Source organism: Somniosus microcephalus, chromosome 27 (assembly GCF_052327205.1).
Source record: "Somniosus microcephalus isolate GS21.2 chromosome 27, FLI_Smic_1.0, whole genome shotgun sequence".
Taxonomy (NCBI): domain Eukaryota; kingdom Metazoa; phylum Chordata; class Chondrichthyes; order Squaliformes; family Somniosidae; genus Somniosus; species Somniosus microcephalus.
The window spans coordinates 24584036-24611154 of record NC_141013.1 but is presented as its reverse complement, the minus strand read 5'-3'; the positions used below and the strand labels follow the sequence as shown (position 1 = coordinate 24611154).

The 27119-nt window shown below is 44.2% G+C and overlaps 1 protein-coding gene across 3 annotated transcripts in view; it reads left to right on the top strand.

The window, feature by feature from the left end:
• cgnl1 (cingulin-like 1) overlaps nt 1-27119 on the top strand; it is a 151321-nt gene that overhangs the window by 55450 nt on the left and 68752 nt on the right. For all 3 annotated transcript variants that reach the window (XM_085968723.1, XM_085968725.1, XM_085968726.1), the window contains exon 8: nt 3581-3793. In XM_085968723.1, the coding sequence (XP_085824849.1) occupies nt 3581-3793 (213 nt within the window). The remainder of the gene's footprint in view (nt 1-3580; nt 3794-27119) is intronic.

The following is a 27119-nucleotide window of genomic DNA, read 5'->3' as shown; positions in this document are numbered from 1 at the left end:
CAACATTTTCCATTTTATTGTTCCAGTGCCTTCATGAGTAATGAATAGAAAGGCCAACTACACTGCCAGATGTGCCCAACATAAACAAATGTTTTTAACTTCCTTCTTGACATAGTTACCAAGTCAGATTTGAGATTCATTTCAATATTTCCATGCACTGTCTTTTGCTTTAATTTCCCTCAGATTTAGTGTTCTCCCTTTCTCTTGCTACAAAATGTCTTCAGCTGGAAAGGTGGGACAGCCCAGCTCACAGATTTCTCTATTACTGCGGCTCTTAAAAAAAAAAAAAACTCGAGAATATTTTGTGCTCGATGACTCAGTTGGTGAATTATACAGCCTGATGTGAAGCTGATGGATAGAAGCAGGTTATTAAACTTTGGCTACGATCAAAGAGCTGGAGGGTTATGGGGGCAACGTGAGTAAGCTTAATATATTCAAAGGCCAGATGAGGCTGGAGATAAATTTCCTCCTGTCATAAGGTTTCCCTCCCATAAGATATTGGATATATCCCAGCAAAAGCAGTTAATACTATGTTGATTAATATTTTTTAAAACTCCTATATAATAATTTCTTTTAAGATGGGATTGTATGCTGACCAGGAAAATCCCAGATTCAATTCCAGGCGGGTCCTGTGCTGTGTTAGGTGATCTCAGCCAGGGTGCTAGAATTGGTGTTGGCACCCTTGGATTCCCTTCCCTGATCCTATCAAGTGACCTTTGTTAGAAATGTGTGTGTACGGATGTTTAATAAGGAGAGGATTGACTGTAATACCCCATGTTTTTTTTAAATTCATTGATGGGATGTGGGCGTCGCTGGCTAGGCCTGCATTTAGTGCCCATCCCTAATTGCCCTTGAGAAGATGGTGGTGAGCCGCCGCCTTGAACCGCTGCAGTCCATATGGTGTAGGTACACCCACAATGCTGTTAGGAAGGGAGTTCCAGGATTTTGGCCCAGCGACAGTGAAGGAACGGCGATACAGGTCCAAGTCAGGATGGTGTGTGGCTTGGAGGGGAACTTGTAGGTGGTGATGTTCCCATGCGTCTGCTGCCCTTGTCCTTCTAAGTGGTAGAGGTCGCGGGTTTGGAAGGTGCTGTTGAAGGAGCTTTGGCGAGTTGCTGCAGTGCATCTTGTAGATGGTACACACTGCAGCCACAGTGCGCCGGTGGTGGAGGGAGTGAATGTTGAAGGTGGTGGATGGAGTGCCAATCAAGCGGGCTGCTTTATCCTGAATGGTGTCGAGCTTCTTGAGTGTTGTTGGAGCTGCACTCATCCAGGCAAGTGGAGAGTATTCCATCACACTCCTGACTTGTGCCTTGTAGATGGTGGAAAGGCTTTGGGGAGTCAGGAGGTGAGACACTCGCCGCAGAATTCCCAGCCTCTGGCCTGCTCTTGTAGCCACAGTATTTATATGGCTGGTCCAGTTCAGTTTCTGGTCAATGGTAACCCCCAGGATGTTGATAGTGGGGGATTCAGCGATGGTAATGCCATTGAATGTCAAGGGGAGACGGTTAGAGTCTCGCTTGTTGGAGATGGTCATTGCCTGGCACTTGTGTGGTGCGAATGTTACTTGCCACTTGTCAGCCCAAGTCTGAATGTTGTCCAGGTCTTGCTGCACATGTCGTTGAATATCTGATGATATGCTCTACACTCAAACTTCTGTTTGTCTCTTCAACCTTGTTAAAATCTGTTACATTTCCTGCTTTTGCCCAGTTCTGACGAAAGGTCTTCGACTTGAAACGTTAGCTCTGTTTCTTTCTCCACGGATGCTGCCTGACCTGCTGAGTTTTTCCAGCGTTTTCGGTTGTTATTTCAGATTTCCAGCATCCGCAGTATTTTGCTATTATATTAGTGTTTGGTTCACTGCCACCTCTCTTCTAGGAATGCCCACCTTGAAGAAGTTCTGCTCTTCTCTCCGACGGGATTTCCGTTTGTCTCTTCAACCTTGTTAAAATCTGTTCCATTTCCTGCTTTTGCCCAGTTCTGACGAAAGGTCCTCGACCTGAAACGTTAGCTCTGTTTCTCTCTCCACGGATGCTGCCTGGCCTGCTGAGTTTTTCCAGCGTTTTCGGTTGTTATTACAGACAATGGCTCCTTGGGCGAGATACTGGAGGCTGTCTGGTGCTCCTGAAACCATATTGTAACACCAGCAATAGAGAAAGTGGGGCAATAATTGGTCAGAAAAACATGGGTTTGGAACCCATAAGGATTAAAATAGATGATTGAATACTCCATGGCACATGATGGTTTCTGGGACTATGACATATATCACCTGTGGAATCCAGCAGGCTGGAATTGAAGTGTGAGCATTATTATCATGGAATTTTACTCAATTACTTTCAGGGATCTGACATTTTAGTGTTATTTTCTTTCAGCTGTACTTGGTTGTCCTGCTCCTTGAATTCAATGGCTTGAGAAAAGTCCATGATAGAACAAATTGTACATGGTCTGTGGAAGGAATAGCTTAATGGACTGAATTCTACAATGTTTTATGTTTTTGTAACAAGAGACGAACAGCTGTTATGCTTCCCTCCCCTGCTGCACTTCCCAGCATTCCTCATCCAACATCCAAACACATCGCTTACAGCAGCGGCCACTAGATAGCAATCAGGAGCAGAAATCCTAGCCAATTTTCCCTCCTTAACCCAGATACACTGAGGCCAATTGTACCTCTACAGTCAACCTAGTTGAGATTATGTAGCACAGCACAAACCAGGGACTGAACCGCAGGACTTTCTGTGTGTACGTCTCAGCTACTCACTGGATTCAATTCATTGAGCCTTTGGGGAAGTCTATTTTTTAAATCAGTAAGTGTAGATTAACTGCACTCTTGAGTAGAATCCTCTGAAGGAGCTGCAAAATGGAATTTGTGTAAATACTATTCTGTCCCTGATTGTGGATCAAATGAGATATGGGGTGCTAATGTGTAATATTGTTATTTTAGCAAAATGCATTTGCAAATTGGGTAGATGAATGATTTAGGAGCTTCGAGCTGGGCATTAAAAATTGAACACATTTGGCCACAAATGCTATTTGGAGCACAAACATAATTAAATGGCTACAAAGATACTTGTTTTTAAAGTGAAAATAAGTGTGCTACTAAGCCATACAGATCAGAATGACCCATATTTTATTCATGGTCTGTGTTGAATTAGTTGTTCTCAGCTGGACTAAATGCTGCTCAGCAAGGGAGGAGAAAATCTGTGCTTGATTACCATCCCGGGATCCTGCTCGAAAGTTCTTGTTTGTGAACCTCGGGTGATGTTGGACTCAACACTGATGACCTCCATATTAAAATAGACTGCTGACACTCGCATAAAAATGGTCATCTGGGTTAGGTACCAGAGGCCTTCTAGTGCCTGTGGAACCAAACCCCAACAGGAGTCAGCACCTTCAGGACAGGTGAAAAATTTTGGGGTACTGTTGCAAATGAAGATTAAGGAGGCTAATAAAATCATTAGAATGTTTCTGTTGTGTGTACAATACATATTTTAAATGACTTCTCTAAACACAAAGCTGTGTTAATGGTGTTTGTATCAGTGATGTTATTGGCAATGTGCGTAAATATTGTGCCTGGTTCCAGGAAATGATTGAGGCAAAGCAGCAGCTGCAAGAGGTGCTGATCGCTAAAGAAGATCAGCAGGAGGTGTTGAGGCGAAGAGAAAGAGAGCTGACAGCACTTCGAGGTGTCTTGAAGGAGGAGGTGTCGAGCCATGACCAGGAAGCAGAAGATCTTAAAGAACAGCATGAAAAGGAGAAACAGAAACTGAAGAACAGCATTGAAGATCTAGTGCAGGTGAGTTAACAATTGGCTTAAAAATCACCTTTTTTTGGAGATATTTTGGACGGGGTAGTGGAACTGATGGGGGGGGGAAAAAAATCTTTCAATTTTCTCCCCCTTTGTGGTATGTATTGCATGAATACAAACCCATATATCCCGCAATGTCCCTGTAAGCTTCAGAACTCCAAAATGTGCCTGTGTATGACTACCTGAAATAACATTGTAAAAGAGGCTCACTACATTTTGTAAAGATAAACTTCAGCTTGCAAGCCACAGATTTCTTGTTGTACTTTGTGTTTAATACTTTAATGGGTAGCAGTTTTTTTTTAAGTAATTGCCAGAAATAACACTGGGTTCACTCTTCATAAGGTCAAACTTGCCATGTTGTGGAATGATGCTCATTGTGGGGCAGCATCCACTTGCTATTTGTTTGCAAACATCTGCGTTTGTCATATTTTAGATACTATATGGGTATTGGTGCAGATGAATATCACATGCTATGATTCTCTGTCCACTCTCATATTTGCATTATAAAATGTTTGGCATAGATGCATAATAGTGGAAGTGAGTGCAGTAAAATCTTCCTCATATCCTATTAATTGTGCAGATAGACCATTCTCTTAATGAGTGGTGCTCTGAAGCATTTCACTTTCTAAGAAAGAGCTGTAATTGTAAGTGACAAGATGAAAGATATGTTTGCTATGTGCTACACTTGGCCTGAAAAGTGCCCTATAAGTAGGTCAATGTGGCTGAAGGATGGGGCTATAAATAGAGTAGTTCTTTTCTCTGTGTGGCATTTTAATGTTCTTGTGTTTGCACAATTAAGTTTCAAGGTTAATTAGTTTAAATTCTTTTACAAGCAAAGAGACATTTTCTTTAATTTACAGTAGAGTAAATTTCAAGTTTAAACCAATTGCTAAGCCACCTTCCTGGCTGTGTCATTTGAAAGTAATTTACTTTGGTGTTACAGTTTCAAAATGATCATACTGCTACTGCTGAATGTCAAATAAATTCTGGATTTGATTGTAGTGAATTACTCCACACAAGTGGAGATGCACAATCTCCAAATAGCATTCTCCCCTTTTAAACTTTTGCAGCATGCTGCTGGTGATTGTGGGGCCTTTTCGAGGGTCAGTGGGCTAAAAGCATTTGTCTTCTGCTCCTCTGATCTCTTCGCAAACCCTGAAAAGGTTGGGTTGCAGTAGCATTGGGATGTTCGCGATCAGGTTGTTTATTTTGTTGTCCGTTCTCTGTGGTTGCCGTACGGCATGCTGCAGATAGCATACTACCGATGTAAAAAATGTGTTAAGGTGATTTGATTCTGTTCCACATTGGGTACAGTAGTGTAGTGGTTATGGTACTCTACTAGTAACCCGGGGTTCAGATCCCAACATGACTAGTCGTAGAATTGGATTCAATAAATCTGGTAATTGTGGACTAGCAGCAGAAAAAAATGTCCATTTAAAAGCTGCTAAATTTTTGTCAAAAAGCGCTCAAGTTCACCAATGTCCTTAGTAGAAGATGTCTAGTAGAAGGGTAACTATCACCCCTAAGCGTGACCCCAATTATGTGTTACATAGTTAACTCTTTGCCCTCTGAAGTGCCCCAGTGATTGACTCAGTCATAAAACATGGTGCATAGAAAAAAGCCCACAACCACCTTTTCAACAAGGGTTGGGCAATAAATGTAAGCTTGCCTGCATCGCCACATACTGAGAACAAATATAATGGCCTAGTAATTCCGGTCCCAACGCATGAGTACGGACGGGGTACTCACGCGTGGGCCCGTTGGAAGTGCCGGATTTCAGCATGCACAGCGCATGCGCGGGAAACTGACATTTCCACCAAGGGGTTCAGAGGTCCAACGCCTGCGCGCACGCGTTGAACTTCCTTCTTTTTGACAGGTTTGCCCGTGTGTAAGGGCCTCAACTTTTTAGAAATGAAAAAAGGAGACGTAAGGACTTGATTCTTTAAGGTAAGTGGTCTATTATTTAAAATTATAACATTTTTTCCACAGCTTTATTGTTTTTAAGGACTTTACAGTAAGGTAAGTTTATTTTTAGACCCGATTTCTTAAAAAAAAATTTTTTTCAAAAATTTGATTAATTATTTAAAATAGTTTTTTAAAGTTATTTATAGTTCATTTAATTAGTGGGATGTTTTAAAATTTTATTTAAAGTTTAAGTAGTGTTTTGGGTGCCCGTAGTTTTCATGAGTTTGACAGTTCTTACTATCAAACTCATGAATGAAGTTTTCCCTCCCCTGATTGCTGCCCAGTGCTCACCTGATCCCAGCTGGCACATCAAACTAACTACGGCACTGGATCAGGCAAGCACAGCGCGCCGACAGCTGAACCGGGCCAGTGACAGGAATTCCAAGCAGGCCCAGGCTTCAGCTGTCGGCGCGCTGGGTAAGTGCCCGATCCTAATTTCTGGGCCTATGCCACAACTCCTGTTCTAAAGTGTATGCAGAATAAAATGCACCATATCCTTTTCATTTTATGGCCCATTACTCTAGTATTTTTTTGTATTATATTCACTTTTCGTGTCTGTGGGACACACTTCCAGAAAGTATTATGATTCTGGAAAACTCTCCCATGTAAGCAGAAGTTGAAATGCAGAGTTGGCTAGCACATGGCGAATTTAGTCACATTACTCATCAATTTACAATTGAGGCTGGAAATGAATCTGTCTTTGTGCTTGCACAGATTTATTGGTGTTTGCAATGGACTAAAATTTCATGTCTATAGTGTGCATGGTACAGGGTTTTGATAAATACAAGGACAATATTATCTTACAGCAGTGTGTATCTAATCAAACTGCTGAGGTAACATTTGCAATGCTAAAGGAAGATCACTGCTCTTTTTGGGAGTGCTGAGCAGATTCCATTTTATTGGGAAAGCTAGCTACAACAGATCTGCTATCTCCTGTACTACAGATTATTGTGATTTTTTTTTTTTAGAAAAAGTTTTTTTTAGCCTAGGCAATTGTTTTTGTAGTGTCACCAATCACTTCCCCATAAAAGTCTGTTTACAAACACTTGGTAAAATTATGACACTTTCATGTTGCTAGGATAGTGATCCCCCCTTAAGGAACTAAATCTAAATTTGTAACTTCTGTTAATTTAGCACTGTCACTAATTATTTTATGCATTTCTGACTTATTTGTCCATTTTTAACATAAGCTACAACACTGACCCCATGTCATCTCTCTAATGTATTCATGCTGCTTTTGGTAATGTGTGTGCCAATATTATAGTGAGATTATTTGCCCCTCTTACCAATTTTGCTACATTCATGAAATATAACTTCAATGACCCTTTGTTGTAAATTGAAGTACGTAGTTATACAAGGGCCCACAGCACTAAACACCAGTGTTCATTTTTGATCAGTTATAACAGTATCATGGTCGGAAGCAAATTATCACGGGGTTTTTTTTGTTAAAATTTCTAAGTACTGTAGAAGGTAAACAGCAAAGATGGCAGCACAAGTAGATAAGCTGTGACAAATTGATGGAACAATACTGTAGCACACAACCGGCTTAATTTGATATCAGATTTCATCCACAGAGGTAGCATTATTCTATAAAGACTGGCCGGGATTTGCTGCTGCTGCACTCACTGGCCCGTGATTTGCAATCAATTACATGAAAAACCCCGTCTTGTGTTTTGTGTATTGCCTGTTTGAAAAGATTACTTTTTGTGGAAGGGAGGCAGATCGTTTATAGCAGAACTTCGAATTTACTGAATTGTCAAAAAAAAAAGGTTTGTTCCAAGATGAGAACTTACTTGTTAAAGTGGACTTTTACATATTTACTCTTCAATGTTGCAACCGTGTTTGCACACACAAACTGATTAGGTGCAGTTTGGACTCTCCAAACACTTAATAGTAATAGTCAATTACACTCCAGTGAACTGAGTTTATGTGAAACGACTGTGGATTTTGTTACTGCTTTTCGTTTCCATATGGTGTTGCGAATTGCTGAAAGCGTCAATTTGTAAAAAAAATCTTGAAAGATTACAGCATTAGCCCCACACTAATTAGGTACTTAAAGATAGCTTCAAAGAATAGGTGGAAACGCAAATTTGTGATTTCCTATTTTTGACGCAGCGGCTGCGATTTCCCCTACCTCGGCGGGTCTGGTGCGGCCGGGGTCAGTGGCAGGTCCCTCCGCTGCTGGCTCAGCCCGCTGTCCAAAGTGATTTTACGTTGATTGGGCTCGTTAAGCCCACCCAGCGCGTTTGCCGGCCAATTGAAGGAAGCGGGTCTGATGACGTCATCAGCCGGTTTCCTTAAAGGGACCATGTCCAAATTGATTTTGTTAGTTCTGCTCTCCGTGTTCTACAGCATTGAGGTGCTACAAACACTGATGAGCACTGCACAGAGGTGCACGGCTGCACCCAAGCTCTCCCATGACTCTCTCCATATACTTATGGAGGGAGTCACAGCACACAGGGAGGTTCTCTTCCCTTCCAATGGGCGGAAGAGACCTCCCCAGGAGATCAATGCAGCCTGGTTGCACATTGCACAGGAGAACACAAGCAGTGATGTCATCAGGAGGACCAGGCTGCAGTGGCGCAAACCTTTCAATGATGTTGGCTGTAAAACGCATTGAGACGTCCGGTGGTCATGAAAGGCGCTATATAAATGTAAGTCTTATTTATTTATTTATCTCAGTAAATCACAAAATGTTACTGCAAAGCCACACTCAACCTCATCCTGCTGTGCCACTCATCACATCCCCATCAATCTGCCTTCCCTACCCTACTCCGGCATATCCTTCCTCACACCAACTTACCTTGCACCTCCACCCATCCCTCTCTATCTACATTATCACTTTCCCATCTCACTAGCCACCCCTCACACTCACCCTCGTCCTAGTCCAATCATACCAACTAAAAACACACAAGGGTAGGCATTTGTGTGTTTTAGCCAATGTTCATGTGAAGTTTCTGTCAAACATTGAAATCTTTATTTTCAACACTTTGTGTTCTTGGACAGAATTGTTTGCACCTTTGGAAGTGGCTTAATGCGTTGCAGTGAATGGTGAAACATAACGGTACCCCCCCCCCCCCCAAAATTGTGATGAGTGTAAAAGGAATGGCTTGGCCATTGTAAGGATGCTTTATGGTGTTGGTGTGGGGTGGTGCCAACCTGGTGCATCATGTGGCAGCCAGGGTGTACAGCGTCAACTGAAGTAAATCTGGCCATGGTGAGGCCACCCCTGGACTCCGGGGCAGCAATATGGTCGGGTGCTGATGCCCTGTGTCCTCTGCAGCATCAGTTGATTGCAGAGAAGGTTTTTGGTGCTGCTGGTGTGCCTGGTGCTGCTGGTGTTGGGGCTGATCGTGGTGGGATTCTGAGGACCAAGGTGAGATAGTTTCAAGGGCACCGATGCTGATGTAATAGATGGCAGGTGAACTTGAGATGACAGAAGCGATCTGTCAGTGGTGAGAGAAGTTGTTCCAATGAGGTGACACTGGATACAGTGTTTACTCCAAACACTTGCAACCTGCATAAAGCTCAATCTGTCTTCCAAATGCAGTAAGCAACAGCATCTGAGCTTGGAAACTGAACAGCTGTGAGATGGGAGCTTTTATAGCACATTTGCAGCTGTCTAGTAAAGAGATGATTTCATGGTTTCACAACTCCCGACCTGCTTACCTGACGTGACCCCTGAGCAGCGTAGTCCCCGTGGGCGACCTCATAAAATTTAAAGGTGATCTCAAAATACTTTTTTAATACTCAAAATACTCAAAACACCGCAGCAAGGTGGCATAGTGGTTAGCACTGTTGCCTCACAGCGCCAGGGACCCGGGTTCAAATCCGGCCTCGGGTGACTGTCTGTGTGGAGTTTGCACATTCTCCCCGTGTTTGCGTGGGTTTCCTCTGGGTGCTCCGGTTTCCCCCCACAGTCCAAAGATGTGCGGGTTAGGTTGATTGGCCATGATAAAAAAATTGGCCCTTAGTGTTAGGGGGGATTAAATACGTGGGGTTACGGGGATAGGGTTTGGGTGGGATGGCTGTCGGTGTAGGGACCGGGTGCTAGGGTTTGGATGATCAGCCATGATCTCGTTGAATGGCGGAGCAGGCTCGAAGGGCCGAATGCCTACTCCTGCTCCTATCTTCTATGTTTCTATGTTAAGCAGCTCTTAACAAGATCATAATGACTTAAATTGCCACCCCTGCCGCTGTGTGTCGGGTCTGTTTAGCGTCGACATATCCGACATCTGGGAAAGGCGGGTTGACAGCGGGTTCCCAACCTGCTTCAAAAAACGTGCCAACTGAACCCCCCCCCCCCCCGAAAAATTCCCCCCAACAACTTTGCGTTAGAATAAAGATCTTTTGCCTCGTGTAATGCGCTAGGGCAATGAACCTGGCCTTGTTGATCGTAAAATAATCACAGAATCACAGAAACCCCACAGTGCAGATAGAGGCCATTTCGGCCCATCGAGCCTGCACCGACACATATCCCACCCGATCCCCGTAACCCCACGTATTTAATCCCCCTAACACTACGGGTCAATTTATCATAGCCAATCAACCTAACCCACACATCTTTGGACTGTGGGAGGAAACCGGAGCACCCGGAGGAAACCCACGCAAACACGGGGAGAATGTGCAAACTCCACACAGACAGTCGCCCGAGGCCGGATTCGAACCCGGGTCCCTGGTGCTGTGAGGCAACAGTGCTAACCACTATGCCACCATGCTACTCTTGTCCCTGAAATGATAGGCTTTCATGATCTATTAGTTTTTATGTCATTGCAAGATTATGAAATATATGCTTGCAATTTAAAAAAAACCTGGAGAAAAGGAAGTACAATGAGATTTTATATAGATAAGAGTAATTTTCCTACAGTATGGGCGCGCTCTTGCCAGCCGTGGGGAGTCTTGAATACAAGGACTCATCAAACAACATAGAATGTCCATGTTTAACAGTTTCACAGAGCTGTCAAACGATGACAATTTTTGACAGATGAAACGTCATACGCTGACGTTCTCTGTAACCGGCTTCCCCTTAATTGGCCTGCTAAGCCCGCTGGGCGGGCTTAACAAGGTCAATCCAGGGAAAATAGCGTGGGTTGGCCAGAAGTCGATGGAGGCGGGACTAAAACCCGACAATCAGCAGTTCCACCTCCAACGTGACAAAATCACCCCCTTTGGTAGCCGAGTTAAAATTGAGGTGGTTAACTTGCGCTCTCCCCACCCTTTGTTGCTGCACCTCCATTTTTCCTGGGGCCTTCCTTTGGGTAGCCCAGGTGCCTGCCTAAATCAGGTGAGAACCTCATTAATCTATGCAAATTGGGGAACTATGACATGCATAGGACCTTGACCCCCTATTGGGCAGAGTGTGCATTGTGGATGCTCCAGTCAGTAAAACCTAGTGGGCAAGAGAAAGAGGCCCGGAAAGGTAAATGTTAAAAGTATTGCTTGTCTGGGCTGCACAAGTATAATGTAGACCACTACTACCCTGGGGTTTGGCTCCCCCCTTCCCCTCCTACTTTTCAGCTAGCTAGGTCAGCCCCTGGGCCGCTCAATATTGTGCTAGCCCGGAACCGGCGAGCATCAGCAGGACACCCATTTGGGTCATGCAGCTCGTCAGCGACATGGTAATAAGGCTCAACCCTCGAAATAAACTGGACCTCCTGTCAGAGGGATTGGGCGGCCAGCCCAACTGCTGGTCGACAACAACAACTTGTATTTATATAGCGTCTTTAACGTAGTAAAACGTCCCAAGGCGCTTCACGGGGGTGTTATAAGACAAAAATTTGACACCAAGCCACATAAGAAGAAATGAGGGCAGATAACCAAAAGCTTGGTCAAAGAGGTAGGTTTTAAGGAGTGTCTTAAAGGAGGAAAGAGAGGTTTAGGGAGGGAGTTACAGAGCTTAGGGCCTCGGCAACTGAAGGCATGGCCACCGATGGTTGAGCGATTATATGGTGGTGAGGTAGAGCTGGGTGTCGTCAGCGTACACGTGGAAACTGATGCTGTGTTTTTGGATGATATCACCAAGGGGCAGCATGTAGATGAGAATTAGGAGGGGGCCAAGGATAGATCCTTTGGGGACCCCAGAGGTAACTATGCGGGAGCGGGAAGAGAATCATTGCAGGTGATTCTCTGGCTACGATTAGATAGATAAGAATGGAACCAGGCGAGTGCAGTCCCACCCAGCTGGATGATGGTGGAGAGGCGTTGGAGGAGGATGGAGTGGTCAATCGTGTCAAAGGCTGCAGACAAGCCAAGAAGGACGAGGAGGGATAGTTTTACCTTTGTCACAGTCACAAAGGATGTCATTTGTGACTTTGATGAGAGCTGTTTCAGTACTGTGGCAGGGGCAGAAACCGGATTGGAGGGATTCAAACATGGAGTTGCAGGAAAGATGGGCACGGATTTGGGAGGCGACAACACGTTCAAGGAATTTGGAGAGGAAAGGGAGGTTGGAGATGGGGTAGTAGTTTGCAAGGACAGAGAGGTCAAGGGTTGTTTTTTTGAGAAGAGGGGTGATGATGGCAGATTTGAAGGAGAGGGGGACAGTACCTGAGGAGAACGAACTGTCCAATAGTTTAAAATTTACTCTAGAGTTTCTGGATCATAGAGAACAGGGTCCACTTATAGGAAGTGCTGGGAAAAGATTGAGAGAGAAACTAGTCAATAAAATGGCTCAAATTGGAACAACTTTCATGCACTACTATTGGTACATCTTCCATATGGGCACATGCAACTCAGCTAGCTTCACACAAGGCTGTGTAAACTTTTTTACATTTAATAAGATAAAATAATAACTGAGACTGTAATGCAATAGCTTTTCCCTAAACAAAATGAACTAGTTAAGAAGATAACATTTGGCATTACCTCTAGAATGGATAACAGATGACAGACTAATGCAATTGTTTTCATGCTTAGAACAGGGTTATATGAAACTCACAAAAAACTTTATTTGCTACTGTTTATTCAGTTGTTAATGTTCCTGTTTCACACCCACCCCGCCCCTCCTATTAGGATAATGGTTAATAACAAGAATTATAGTACTGAATGTAAATAAGTTGAACAAAAGAAATGGTAACAAGAAAGCAGAGAATTTACAATGCCATTATCAGATGCATCTTTGTAAACTGAGAAAAGTCTGAGTTGGACAACATGATATAGGTGAATATACCAGTGATTTCAGAATAGTTTAATGTGAATTTATTGTTTTAATCTTGTATTTACGTCAACGCTTGCGCCTTTCCCATGGTAGATTTTTTCTCACTGAATTTATGTCCATAATTGTAAATTTTAACACAAAAATATATTGTTATTGAACCGTGTGCTACTTTGGTTACACTGCATTTTCTGAGACACGGCCAAGGAGGTGGGTGGCAGTGCTGTAACACTGTAGGCCCTTTTATATTAGATTGCAGCTGAGTGCAAGTGTGCGATTGTCCCACTGTTGGTTGCACTTGGTTGCACAACCTAAACAACAACAACTTGCATTTATATAGTGTCTTTAACTTAGTAAAACGTCCCAAGGCGTCCCACAGGAGAATTGCCAAACAAAATTTGTCACCGAGCCACATAAGGAGATATTAGGATAGCAAAATACTGCGGATGCTGGAAATCCGCAATAACAACAGAAGACGCTGGAAAAACTCAGCATACAGGCAACATCCGTGGAGAGAGAAATAAAGTCAACGTTTCAGGTCGAAACCCTTCTTCAGTTCTGAAGAAGGGTTTCGACCTGAAACGTTGACTCTATTTCACTCTCCACAGATGTTGCTTGGCCTGTTGAGTTTTTCCAGCGTCTTCTGTTGTTATTAAGGAGATATTAGGACAGGTGACCAAAAACTTGGTCAAAGAGGTAGATTTTAAGGAGCGTCTTGAAGGAGGCGAGAGAGGTAGCGATGCGCAGAGGTTTAGGGAGGGAATTCCAGAGCTTAAGGCCTAGCCAGCTGAAGGCACGGCCACCAATGGTGGAGCAATGAAAATCGGGGATGCACAAGAGGCCAGAATTGGAGAAGCGCAGAGATATCAGAGAGTTGTAGGGCTGGAGGAGGTTACAGAGATAGGGAGGGGTGAGGCCATGGAGGGATTGGAAAACAAGGATGAGAATTTTAAAGTAGAGGCGTTGCTGGACCGGAAGCCAATGTCGGTCAGCAAGCACAGAGGTGATGGGTGAACAGGACTTGTGCGAGTTAGGACACGGGCAGCTGAGTTTTAGATGAGCTCAAGTATACAATGATGCAAGGTGAGAGGCTGGTCTGGAGAGCATTGGACTAATCGAGTCTAGAGGTAACCAAGGCATGGATGAGGGTTTCAGCAGCAGATGAGAGCGGAGACGGGGGCGGCGACATGCGGTGTTACGGAAGTGGAAGTAGGCGGTCTTGGTGATGGAGAGGACATGGGGTCAGAAGCTCAGCTCATGGTTCTGATAGCAGCAGAGACCCACTCTATTTTTTTCGGTCTTGCAAACTGCTGCCACATTTGCTGGTCACTAAATGCTTGGAACCTGTTTAATGGGTCAGAGTTTTATTCCTCAGTCTGTTTATTTGTACTTGGACACAGTGGTCGGTATAGCGTTGCTTTTTGCAAAACCAGTTAAAGCTCAGCATTAAGATAAAAGCACCTTGTCTTAGCTCTGCTCTAACAGCTAGAGGCAATACAGGGCTCTAGAACCCAACATGCACCATACTATCATGACACATATTGAAGATCTACCTACTTGCATGGGTGTGACTTGCAGCAGTAAGTAGATATAATGTATACACAGGCAGGTTATATGGGCCATTATATAGGGACCTTTATATTGGCGCTCATTGAGTTATGGGAGACCTCCACAACTGGCCAGCTGCCTTCATTTACGCTACTTAGTTCACTCGCACACTGGAAGCAGAATTGTCTACACTTCTATCACTGGTATAAAGTAACTGGAATCACCATTATAAACACAGGGGTCCAACTCCCAGGCACTGGTCTCGAATCCAAATTAAATGAGCTCCAGTATAAAGGGGCTTTAGCTTGATAAGGGTGCTGGACAACTAGGACGTGGGAAAAGTAACATGTAGAGAAGGGATGACTTTTCAATGACATCAAGTTATCAAGCTATGGGCGTTGTTTGTTGTCTGGAAAAACAATGGGAGATCAGTGGGTTTATCCTAAAGGTCAATGTTTGTTTGTTCTGTTGAGCTCTTGCACCAATAGATATCGAGAGTAGGGAAGGGGAGAGCGAAGCCCCGATTAAGTCAATGTAAACTAATAGGCAATTAAAAGGAGGTATATTGTTAAAAACCTAAAAAACAATACAAGTATTTGTATACTGCTGGTGGCCGTGATGACTTTCAGGTGCCTCTGATGGTTTTGCAATTTTCATTGTTCTCTCATGATTCCTTTTGCATGAGAACCGGTAGCTTTCAAGTGGGTTACACCCACGTGTTTGTGCACATTTTAGTGAATACATAATGCCTGGATGGGGATAGCAGTGATCCCTGTGGAATTTCTGCAATGCAGAAGGGGAAAGAACCTGTAAAACAGGCTGTTCAAAGATTGCTTTCGTTAATGATTTACTCTGTGGCTGTTGATGATAAATAGAAGTAATGACCTTGACTGGACAGAAGAACAAGTTTTTATAATTAAACACTCGTGCCCTGAATTTATAATTAATGTGACAATTTAGGAAATTTAACTGTAATAAATGTGAAATTTAAGTGTGTAATATACTGGAATTCTCAGTTTGTGTTAGATTCTCTACGTATGTATTAACTTCTAATAACTATATGGAGCACTTAGGATTTTTTAAAATAAATTTGCTTATAAACATGGAAAAATACAGCCTTACATTTGCTTTCCCAATGCCAAATTGGCTGAATTATGTTTGTTGTTAACCTGTTGGGACTTCCCCGAGAACGGTAGAGGTCATTTGGCTTTCCTCGCATTTAGTTTGAAGACTGAGATAATTTGTACACATTTGTTTCCTTATTTAATTAAATTCACAACAAAAGTACATACACATCTATATTTGATGAAGTCATTGTACATTTAGATGTACATATGAATCTACATTTTGCGAAGCCATTGTACATCTTGATTGCACAGTGCTTGTGGGAGGGATGCATTAATATAGCCAGGTTTCTTGGCATGACTGCTTGTGCTGGGAGCAGTGTGCACCAAGGGGTTGAGGCAGCTAGTTTAGGCTTGGTCTTTTAATAGCTTGTCTTTCACCCCTTGCAAAATAAATGCAAGAAATCTGAGAAATCTATGCTATACTCATTCTGTCCGAATACTAACTTTTCATCCCAATAAGTTAAATTCCTTAGTCTTGCAACAAAATTAATAAATTACATTTCTCCCATCAGATACTTGGTTGCTTTGAAATTAACATTGTGCAGAATCGTACTGTTTCAGTCCCTGTAAATACTGGTATTACTTTACTGCTATCTCTCATCAGTCTCAGGAATCGTTCTTTAAAAAAATGCATGTGCTGGGAATTATTCATTACATTTTAAAGGCGCTGATAAAATATTTAATCAATTTTCACCAAAATGGAAAAACGATGACTCATCAATCCTTTCAACACCGAGGAAACTTCAAAACAGAAATTAAAATCTGATTTTTTTTTTCCATGGCCCACGGCCAATTGTTAGTTTGCTTGGAAACGAAACTGCCAGTGATCATATCTGCCTCCCTTTAGGCCTCCATTCAGCATCCCCACCTCCACAGAACAATACAGTCGAGAATGGGAATTTGCCAGGGAAGGGGGTTTGAACCTGTGTCTCATTACTGCTGTGTTGCAACTGTGCCATTTAGTATTTTGAGTATGGAATTATAAACATAAACATTGAATTGTTTTAATAACTTAGTAGTGTACTGTACTAGATTTCCCTATGCTTTCTATGGGCCTTCATTGTTTTTGACAAGACTTTGGTTGGTAACCGAGAGAGGCAGTAACTGCATTTGAGCACTGGTTAGTAAACCTGTTTCAAAGTGGAAGTACAGCTGACTCTGATTAGTCCAGATTGCAATACTTTCCTCCACAGCCTCACTCCCTTTCACTGCTTTCCTTTTAAATAGTAATAGCAATAGAATCCCATATTACCTAATACCGTGCAAAGCTGAGATGTTTTTTATACTGCGCTTCAACCACTGGCACCATAGCATGGGTCTTGCGCAGCTGGCAGCAACATCCAAAATAAAGCTAGTGGATTTTTTAAGACTGGGTGCCAGGAATACCCGCTTCTTACTGAGTCTTCTTGACCGCTGCCAGCTTTCCTGCGGCTCCTCTGGTAACAGCAATGTGCTTTGACGGTGAAGTCCCGGCACACCATTGTTAATTCTGTCATGACGTTGTGACACAGTGTGATGCTGTTACTATGCCGTACGTGCACACTCGCCAGAATATCATGGCCAAACCGTGCAGGTGTGGAAGACTCCATCCCCCCCCCTGCGGCAACAGTGCACCCACTCTATAGGAAGACCAACTGCATCCTACAAAGGTAAATGCAGGAGAGCGATGCGATTACCTGGTGCTCCCAAGACCCAACTTGCAAAAGTTGTGTGCGAAAGCTTTGTCAATGCTTCCTGTGCAAAATCACTGTCACTTAACAGCCCATTCCCCTGATTCGACCTGTCGACCGTGTCCCAGAGAGACACACCCCTCACAAGATTCCTCTCGCTACATCCACGCCTGCAGCCTCACCTCAGCTTCATATACCGCATGTCCATGTTAAAGAGCCTGGGACGTCGGTACCACGGCGGCTGAAGATTGTTGGGCAGGAGTGCGGGAAAGGCGGAGCGAGGCGAGAGCGGACCCTATTGTGATGGCGCCGATGAAGATGGCTGCTGTCCTTGCGGGCTCCGTGCGTACCAGGCAGCTAAGTGTCCTTTGCTGCTTGGTGCGCTCGGCTCGTTAAGAAAAAAGCATTTCACTGACTGGATTTCACTTCTTGTATTTGGTTATGTGACAAATAAAATTGAAATTGAAAATAAAAGCAGCTTTGGGTAGGACGTAAGCTATTTTGCACACAGGTTTCTTCATATCTTTATTTCGTCCCTTAAATACTTCAAATTTTGCTGGAAGTTGAGTGGTTAATTTTTTAATTCAAGTTTTCCTTACTTTTGGTCCCCTCCACCAAAAAAGCCCTGATGCCTTCCAGGTTGGTGTTCCATGGGTGCTGGCCATTCACTGATACTTTGCCAAGTGCCCATTTTGCCTGTGTGAGCATAGACTGCGAGTGTTAGCAGGCTATTCGACCATTAATAACACATGACCAAATCAGTAAAAGTCTTTATAGCTTGGAATAGATCCAGACCCATTTTTTTTTGTTGCCCTTTGGTAATCAGCTAACGATCTGGCATAATTGAAGACTTTATTATTTTCCTCCTAAGCTTCCCCACCCCCCCCCAGTCCGCTCACGTTTCCCTTCTCCGACCGTCAATCTCCACAGGTTATTTAACTATTCACAGCTAAGCCTTCTTCTGATGCACAGTTCCATCAGGGATTGCTGGATATTGATCAGTAGTGGAAACCCTGGTCAATTGTGCTCTCCCTATACTAGAGAGTCTGAAGCCAATTGTCGGATCCAGACTGCCGATCAGTTAATCGAGCACACATTGGGGATCAAATTTAAAACCTTCCTGTGGTTTCTATGACTCTGCCTCTTATTGATTTAACCAACTGAAGCACTGGGCAAGCTCAGTTAGAATGCTTGTGTTTTCCTGCCAATCTTCTCCCCTTGTCTCCTGAAAGTGGCCACTCTTGCTAAGGTATGGGTCAGTTGGCACTGGAAGCCCTCTGGTAGCATACCATAGTGGCTGTTTGCAGTCAAACATCATTCTATCACTAGCCCACATCCACACATAAATATTCCAGTAACAATCGCTAGATAGTGATCAGGAATAGGAAAAGACCAGTTGTGATTTATTTTCACTCTTTAGTCTGAGGGTATTGCAGCCATTTGTAGTGCCTGACTGCTAACTTAGTATAGACCATAGAAACATAGAAGATAGGAGCAGGAGTAGGCCATTCGGCCCCTCGAGCCTGCTCCGCCATTTAATGAGAACATGGCTGATCATCCAAATTCAGTACCCTGTCCCTGCCTTCTCTCCATATCCCTTGATCCCTTTAGCCTTAAGAAATATATCTAACTCCTTCTTGAATATATTTAATGAATTAGCCTCTACTGCCTTCTGCGGTAGAGAATTCCACAGGTTCACCATTCTCTGGGTGAAGAAATTCCTCCTCATCTCAGTCCTAAATGGTTTACCCCTTATCCTTAGACTGTGACCCCTGGTTGTGGACTCCCCGCCATTGGGAATATCCTTCCTGCATCTAGTCTGTCTAGTCCTGTTAGAATTTTATAAGTTTCAATGAGATCCCCTCTCATTCTTCTAAACTCTAGCGAATATAAGCCTAATCGACCCAATCTCTCCTCATACGTCATTCCTGCCATCCCAGGTATCAGTCTGGTGAATCTTTGCTGCACTCCCTCCATGGCAAGAACATCCTTCCTCAGATAAGGTGACAGGCGACCAAAACTGCACACAATACTCAAGGTGTGGTCTCGCCAAGGCCCTGTACAACTGCAGCAAGACAATCTTGCTCCTGTACTTGAATCCTCTCGCTATGAAGGCCAACATACCATTTGCCTTCTTAACCGCCTGCTGCACCTGCATGCTTACCTTCAGCGACTGGTGCACAAGGACACCCAGGTCTCGTTGCACTTCCCCTTTACCCAATCTATTGCCGTTCAGATAATAATCTGCCTTCCTGTTTTTGACACCAAATTGGATAACCTCGCATTTATCCACATTATACTGCATCTGCCATGCATCTGCCCAATCACCCAACCTGTCCAAATCATACTGGAGTTTCTCTGCATCCTCCTCACAGCACACACGCCCACCCAGCTTTGTGTCATCTGCAAACTTGGAGATATTACATCTAGTTCATTAATATATATTGTGAATAGCTGGGGTCCTAGCACCGATCCCTGCAGTACCCTACTAGTCACTGCCTGCCACTCGGAAAAAGACCCGTTTATTCCAACTCTTTGCTTCCTGTCTGCCAACCAGTTCTCTATCCAAGTCAGTACCTTACCCCCAATCTCATGTGCTTTAACTTTGCATGCTAATCTCTTATGCGGGACCTTATCGAAAGCCTTCTGAAAGTCCAAATACACCACATCTACTGGACCAAAGAAGATTGATCCAGTTAAACATTTCCTCTAGTTAAACATTGGGAAGACTGAAGCCGTTGTCTACAGTCCCCACCACAACTCCATACTCGTGCCAGTAATACCCCCACCCCACCCAGGATGAACCAGACGGTTTGCAACCTCGTCATCGTATTTGACCCTGAAGAGCTTCCAACTCCATATCCTCTCCATCACAAAGTCTGCCTACATTTACCTTCGTAACTAACCTGAGCCCATCTGACGCAGAAACCCTTATCCATACCTTTGTCACCTCTAGACGTCACTATTCTAATACTTTCCTGGCTGGCTTTCCATTATCCACCCTCCATAAACCTCAGTTCACCCGAAACTCTGCTGCCCATATCCTGTCCTGCACCATTTGTCCATCATTTCTGTCCTTCCTGACCTACGTTGGCTCCTGATCCCCCAACACCTCATTTAAAACCCTCACCCCTTCATGGCCTTGCACTACCTCTGTAACCCCCTCCAGCCCACCCTCCCCCCAACCCCGAATTCTCTGTTCCACTGACACTGCCCTCTCATTCTCTACTTCTTTAACCCCGCTATTGGCAGCCATGCATTAGGCCACCTAGGCCCCATGCTCTGGAATTCTCTACATAAACCCCTCCATCTCTTCATCTCCCTTTCATCCTGCAAAATCCTGCTTAAAACCCAACTCTTTGAGCTCTAATGTCTCCTGCTTTGGCTTGATGTCCATTTTTTTGATTATAACTCTGTGAAGAACCTTGGGACGTTTTTGTAAAGGCACTATATAAATGCATGGAATCTTTTACATCCACGTACAAGAGCAGATGGGGTCTCGGGCTTAACCTCATCCATGCCTTTCTTACCTCTAGACTTGACTATTCCAACGCACTCCTGCTGGCCTCCCACATTCCACCCTTCGTAAACTTGAGGTCATCCAAAACTCGGCTGCCCGTGTCCTAACTCGCACCAAGTCCCGTTCGCCCATCACCCCAGTGCTCGCTGACCTACATTGGCTCCCGGTTGAGCAGCACCTCAATTTCAAAATTCTCATCCTTGTTTCCAAATCCCTCCATGGCCTCGCCCCTTCCTATCTCTGTAATCTCCTTCAGCCCCACAACCCCCCCGAGATATCTGCGCTCCTCTAATTCTGCCCTCTTCATCATCCCCGATTATAATCGCTCAACCATTGGCGGCCGTGCCTTCTGTTGTCTAGGCTCTAAGCTCTGGAATTCCCTGCCTAAACCTCTCTGCCTTGCTACCTCTCTTTCCTCCTTGAAGACGTTCCTTGTTACCTACCTCTTTGACCAAGCTTTTGGTCACCTGCCTTAATTTCTCCTTATGTGACTCGGTGTCAAATTTTTTATCTTAAAATACTCCTGTGCAACGCCTTGGGACGTTTTACTGCATTACAGGCGCTATATGAATACACGTTGTTCTTGTTGTTGAGAGGCCAAAGGCAGGGGATTGGTTATCGTGCATTATTCCACACTCTTTCTTGTTCCTAATTGGTAGCCTGGGTTTGCAACATTAATAAATATATAAAACGTAATAATGGCCTATGCTGCCTTGTAAGAATATAGCACTAAGGGGGAAAAATTCGGTTGCTTTGTGCCACCCGTTAACAGTGCTAAACACTACCGCCACGATCTCCTGCGCCCGTAGATTGTGACGTCAGTCGAGCGTGCAGCGCCCCAGACCGGATATCGAGTGGCGCCCCCTGCCTTTCCGCCTGCCGCTAGCAACGACAGGTTGAGGGGAATGTTTTGCAGTCGGGAAGGGACTGGGGGAGCGTTATTTAAGGGCGACCGCTTCCTGCCTTTTTTTGTCTGCGACATTTTTGCACCACGCATTCAGAGGGAGAGAGAGAGAGAGACTTCTGGAGATATTCAACGCTGTGTGAAGGAATTTTGGGTACTGAGCAGCACTTTGCAGGTTCATTTTGATTAGACCTTCCTTGCATCGACTTAGAAGAGACATGGGGCTGCACCCTGAGCTCTTTCCCTGGGCCTCTTCATTGTTCTTTCCAGCAGATTTGATGCACAGGTCTTTCCAGGCCATGATTCAAGGCTGCAATGAGCAGGGTGTGGATGGAGAGCAAGATCGACCCTCCCCTTTAAGAACTGGCCGGCGCCAGTGTGTCTGTGTTCCATTACTGACAGACATCACATGGGCTTCGCCAGCGCCTCGCTCCTTGGATTTGGCCCCTTAAGACAGGTGTGTAGCGCCTGATTTAGCGCTCCAATCACCTCCAGGGGTGATGGAAGCCAAGTTTGCAGTCGGAGACGATAATTAGTGCCAGGCGCTAAACTTTGCGCCCCAAACGAGGCGATACCGAATTTCTCCCCCTCAATGTATTAAACTAACACTGGGAAACTGCATGGAAGAGATTTTCGTGGAGCCGTCAGGCGGGGTTTCAGGCGTGTGGAGGGGGAAAATCCCGAATTTGGGGGTCCCGACACCATCCCGCCCAAAACCCCGCCCCGCGTAAGTTTCAGGGGCGGCGGGGACCCGCCGAAAACAGGCGGGAAGGGATTAGTGCCAATTAACTGCCTGTTAACAGGTAGTTAACAGGCAGTTTTTAGCCTAATCCCTATTTTGAGGGGTTTCATGTGGGATTCCCGACTGCTCCAAACCACGCCAGGTTAGAGCAGGCGGGCCGTCGGGTTGAAGGAGTTGGAGGGGTCGCAATGTCGGTGCTCAGGTGAGTGATGGGTGCATGAGTGCAAAGGTAAGTGTGTTTGGTGTGTCTAAAGTGTGTAAAGAACTTTTACTTACCTGTACTTACCTTAATAGCCTTTCTTCCTGTAGCCGTTGGGAGCCCATCACTCAGCCGGAACTTAAAGCTGAACGGCTGCGATCTGTGAAAAGTGACAGCCTTCAGCTTTGAGTGCCGGTGAGAGTTCTAACTGAGTCTGCGCAGAAGGACTCATGTCAGAACTCAGACTGTCAGTATTTCACAGCTTCAAACAGCTGTGAAACACTGATATTTCATCTGTCAAGAACTCTTGACAGATGAAATTGCAGTCTGTGATGTCACCTGTTGCCGGGTGGCCCTTAATTGGCCTGCTGAGCCCGCTGGGCGGGCTCAACAAGGTCAATCAAGGGAAAATCGTGCGGATTGGCCGGACGTCGAAGTAGCCGGGTCAAAAACCCGAAATGGGAAGTCCCGCCTTCTTCCCGACAGGTTCGGGAAAATCTACCCCTTGGTGTCTGGCAAAGAGTCTGACAGGGAAGTTGAGGGAACCTGTGAAAACTGTGCTTTCTTCTCTCTTCGGCTCTGGAGCTGCTGCATCTGAATGCGCTGAGAAGGAATATACCCTTCATGTAGGTGTCAGAGGCAAGTCGCGCTACCTTTACAGTAGGTTTATCAAAATCTCAGGTGGTATCCTGTAAAGTAAGTGCATCATAAATTACATGACTTCTAACACCCAAACTGCATTGAAATCAAGTTGTGGAGGACATTGATACTGTCAGCAATTACCATATTGAAAAAGGATTATTCACTGTTTTCTTTGCTTTGAAGTATTATATTCCTCACTTGTGCGAATTATACAAAATTTGAATAGTCCAAAGGATAAAGAAACTATTATATACATAATTTACAAATTTCACTGGAGGAGTTGAGGCACCACCAGAATTGCACACTTGTAAGGTGCAGTATCTTAAGAGAAACTGCACTCTGTAAAGCCTGCTAAACCAGTCTCTCATGCATTCCTAGAGTGCCAGTTTAATTTCATTCTAGTAACGTCATCACTGTGTACTTGATTTTCAAAACTGGAATTATTACTATTAATGTTTGTGAGATAAAGACACAGGGGTGGAATTTTGCTTGTAAAAATATGTAGGACATTTGTAAACACAAGCATAGCCATGTTGCATTAATTATAGTCCCCGGTGAAGCAGAGATCCTTTTAGGAAGAAAGAAAGAACTTGCATTTATATAGCGCCTTTCACATCTTCCAGATATGCTAAAGCACTTTATAGCCAATTCAGTACTTTTGAAGTTTATACACTGTTAGACAACTGTGGCAGCCAGTTTGTGCACAGCAAGATCCTACAAACAACAGTGAGCTAAATGAAAGATAATTTGTTTTAATGGTATTGATTGAAGGATAAATGTTGGCCAGGTCACCACGAGAACGCCCCTACTCTCAAATAGTGGCGTGGGATCTTTTACATCCACGTACGAGGGCCACGGTTTAACATCTCGAGAGAGAGAGGCCAAAGGCAGGGGATTGGTTATCGTGCATTATTCCACATTCTTTTTTGTTCCTAATTGGTAGCCTGGGTTTGCAACATTAATAAATATGCAAAACGTAATAATGGCCTATGCTGCCTTGTAAGAATATAGCACCAAATGTATTAAACTAACACTGGGAAACTGCATGAAAGAGATTTGGTGCCTTGCCCAGAGTCTGACAGGGAAATTGAGGGAACAAAACTGTGCTTTCTCCTCATTTCTAAAGCTGCTTGAACTTGTCAAACCGTTGTGACAGCAATTTAGTTTGGATTCTCAAGAGGGGATTCAGTTCTCTAGACCTCGGTGAACATTTTAAAGTGGTTACATTTCAATTCCGTTGGTTTATTTTCTTTGTTTTTTTAAATAAGTGACTTATATATTTATTACACGTGCTTTACTAGTACTGTACTAAGTTTTCCTGACCTTTGCATTGTGATCAACAACACGCAGAATTGGCCTGTTGACGATCTCTGGGCTATCTTAGCTTTGTATTCCACAATTGGCCTCACTTCTGACATCAGTGGATTGGCTCCCAGCTGTATCTAGAGTTAAAATGGAGGTTGCCTGCAGGGAGCATAAAGTCAAATCGAAACGCAGTGGCCTAGATATTCATTGATACGCCGGAAGTGCATTGCCTGCCATATTGGCTGAAGTATCGGCGTCCAGGACCCACGCCTGAAACAGGCATTCGGCCCACTATTTGCACAACGTTTGTTATTGGGCTGCCCTCGCGGAGTGCTTCCCGCGGCTCCACAACAGTCCCAAAGACCATTGCCGGACACCTGCTGCACGTCCCCGGGCAACTCGCCGTCAAAGTGGAGATTTCTTTACTCTTTTATATTGCCTGGCTGGTGTTGGAAGTAGCTCCCGCACTTCTCCTTTAACTCTTCAAACTGTTTTTAAATTTGTACATAGTATAATTCAGGTCTAATAACTGATGTCTGTTAACCATTTCATACACTCTTCAGATGGTGCTATCAAAATTCAGTCTGTTAATGGCATTAAAAAAATGTTCACTTGTCGAGAATATTCACTTGATTTGCATTGAAATATTAGCGCGAGTGTTTTCTAGTTGTCTTTGGATCTTTAAAGAACAAAATACTGCAAATGTTGGAAATCTGAAACATGAAAAAGAAAAGCTAGAAATACAGTCAGCATTTGAAAGAACAACCAGTCGACATTTCGGGTTTGTCCCTTTCTTCGGAGCCGATAATCCTCAGCTAAAGGTCTTAGTAACAGACCAATATTTACAGACCAGGCGATTTAGACAAGTTGAGTGAGTGGGCAAATACATGGCAGATGCAGTATAACGTGGATAAATGTGAAGTTATCCACTTTGGTAGGAAAAACAGAAAGGCATAGTATTATTTAATTGGTGATAGATTGGGAAATGTTGATGTACAGAGGGACCTGGGTGTCCTTGTACACCAGTCACTGAAAGCAAACATGCAGGTGCAGCAAGCAGTTAGGAAGGCAAATGGTATGTTGGCCTTCATTGCAAGAGGATTTGAGTACAGGAGCAAGGATGTCTTACTACAGTTATTCAGGGCCTTGGTGAGACCACACCTGGAGTACTGTGTGCAGTTTTGGTCTCCTTACCCAAGAAAGGATATACTTGCCATAGAGGGAGTGCAGCGAAGGTTCACCAGACTGATTCCTGGGATGGCAGGACTGTTGTATGAGGAGAGATTGGGTTGACTAGGCCTGTATTTAATAGAGTTTAGAAGAATGAGAGGAGAGTCCATTATAAAAGATGTAATAGCAGAGCACTTGGAAAACAGTGATAGGATCGGACAAAGTCAACATGGATTTACAAAAGGTAAATCGTGCTGGACTAATCTACTGGAATTTTTTGAGGATGTAACTGGTAGAATAGATAAGGGAGAACCAGTGGATGTGGTGTATTTGGACTTTCAGAAGGCTTTCGAGAAGGTCCCGCATAAGAGATTAGCGTGTAAAGTTAAAGCACATGGGATTGGAGGCAAGGTACTGACTTGGATAGAGAATTGGCTGGCAGACAGGAAGCAAAGAGTTGGAATAAACGGCTCTCTTTCCGAGTGGTAGGCAGTGACTAGTGGGGTACCACAGGGATCGGTGCTAGGACCCCAGCTATTCACAATATAAATGATCTAGACAAGGGAACTAGATGTAATATCTCCAAGTGTGCAGATGACACAAAGCTGGGTGGGCATGTGTGTTGTGAGGAGGATGCCGAGAAACTCCAGTATGATTAGGACAAGTTGGGTGATTGGGCAGTTGTATGGCAGATGCAGTATAATGTGGATAAATGCGAGGTTATCCACTTTGGTGGCAAAAACAGAAAGGCAGATTATTACTTGAACGGCAATAGATTGGGAGAAGGGGAAGTGCAACGAGACCTGGGTGTCCTTGTGCACCAGTCGCTGAAGGTAAGCATGCAGGTGCAGCAGGCGGTTAAGAAGGCAAATGGTATGTTGGCCTTCATAGCGAGAGGATTCGAGTACAGGAACAAGGATGTCTTGCTGCAGTTGTACAGGGCCTTGGTGAGACCACACCTTGAGTATTGTGTGCAGTTTTGGTCGCCTTATCTGAGGAAGGATGTTCTTGCCATGGAGGGAGTGCAGCGAAGATTCACCAGACTGATATCTGGGATGGTAGGAATGACGTATGAGGAGAGATTGGGTCGATTGGGCTTATACTCGCTGGAGTTTAGAAGAATGAGAGGGGATCCCATTGAAACTTATAAAATTCTAACAGGACTAGACAGACTAGATGCAGGAAGGATGTTCCCGATGGCAGGGGAGTCCAGAACCAGGGGTCACAGTCTAAGGATAAGGGGTAAGCCATTTAGGACAGAGATGAGGAGGAATTTCTTCACCCAGAGTGTGGTGAACCTGTGGAATTCTCTACCCCAGAAGGCTGTGGAGGCCAAGTCACTGAATATATTTAAGAAGGAGATAAATAGATT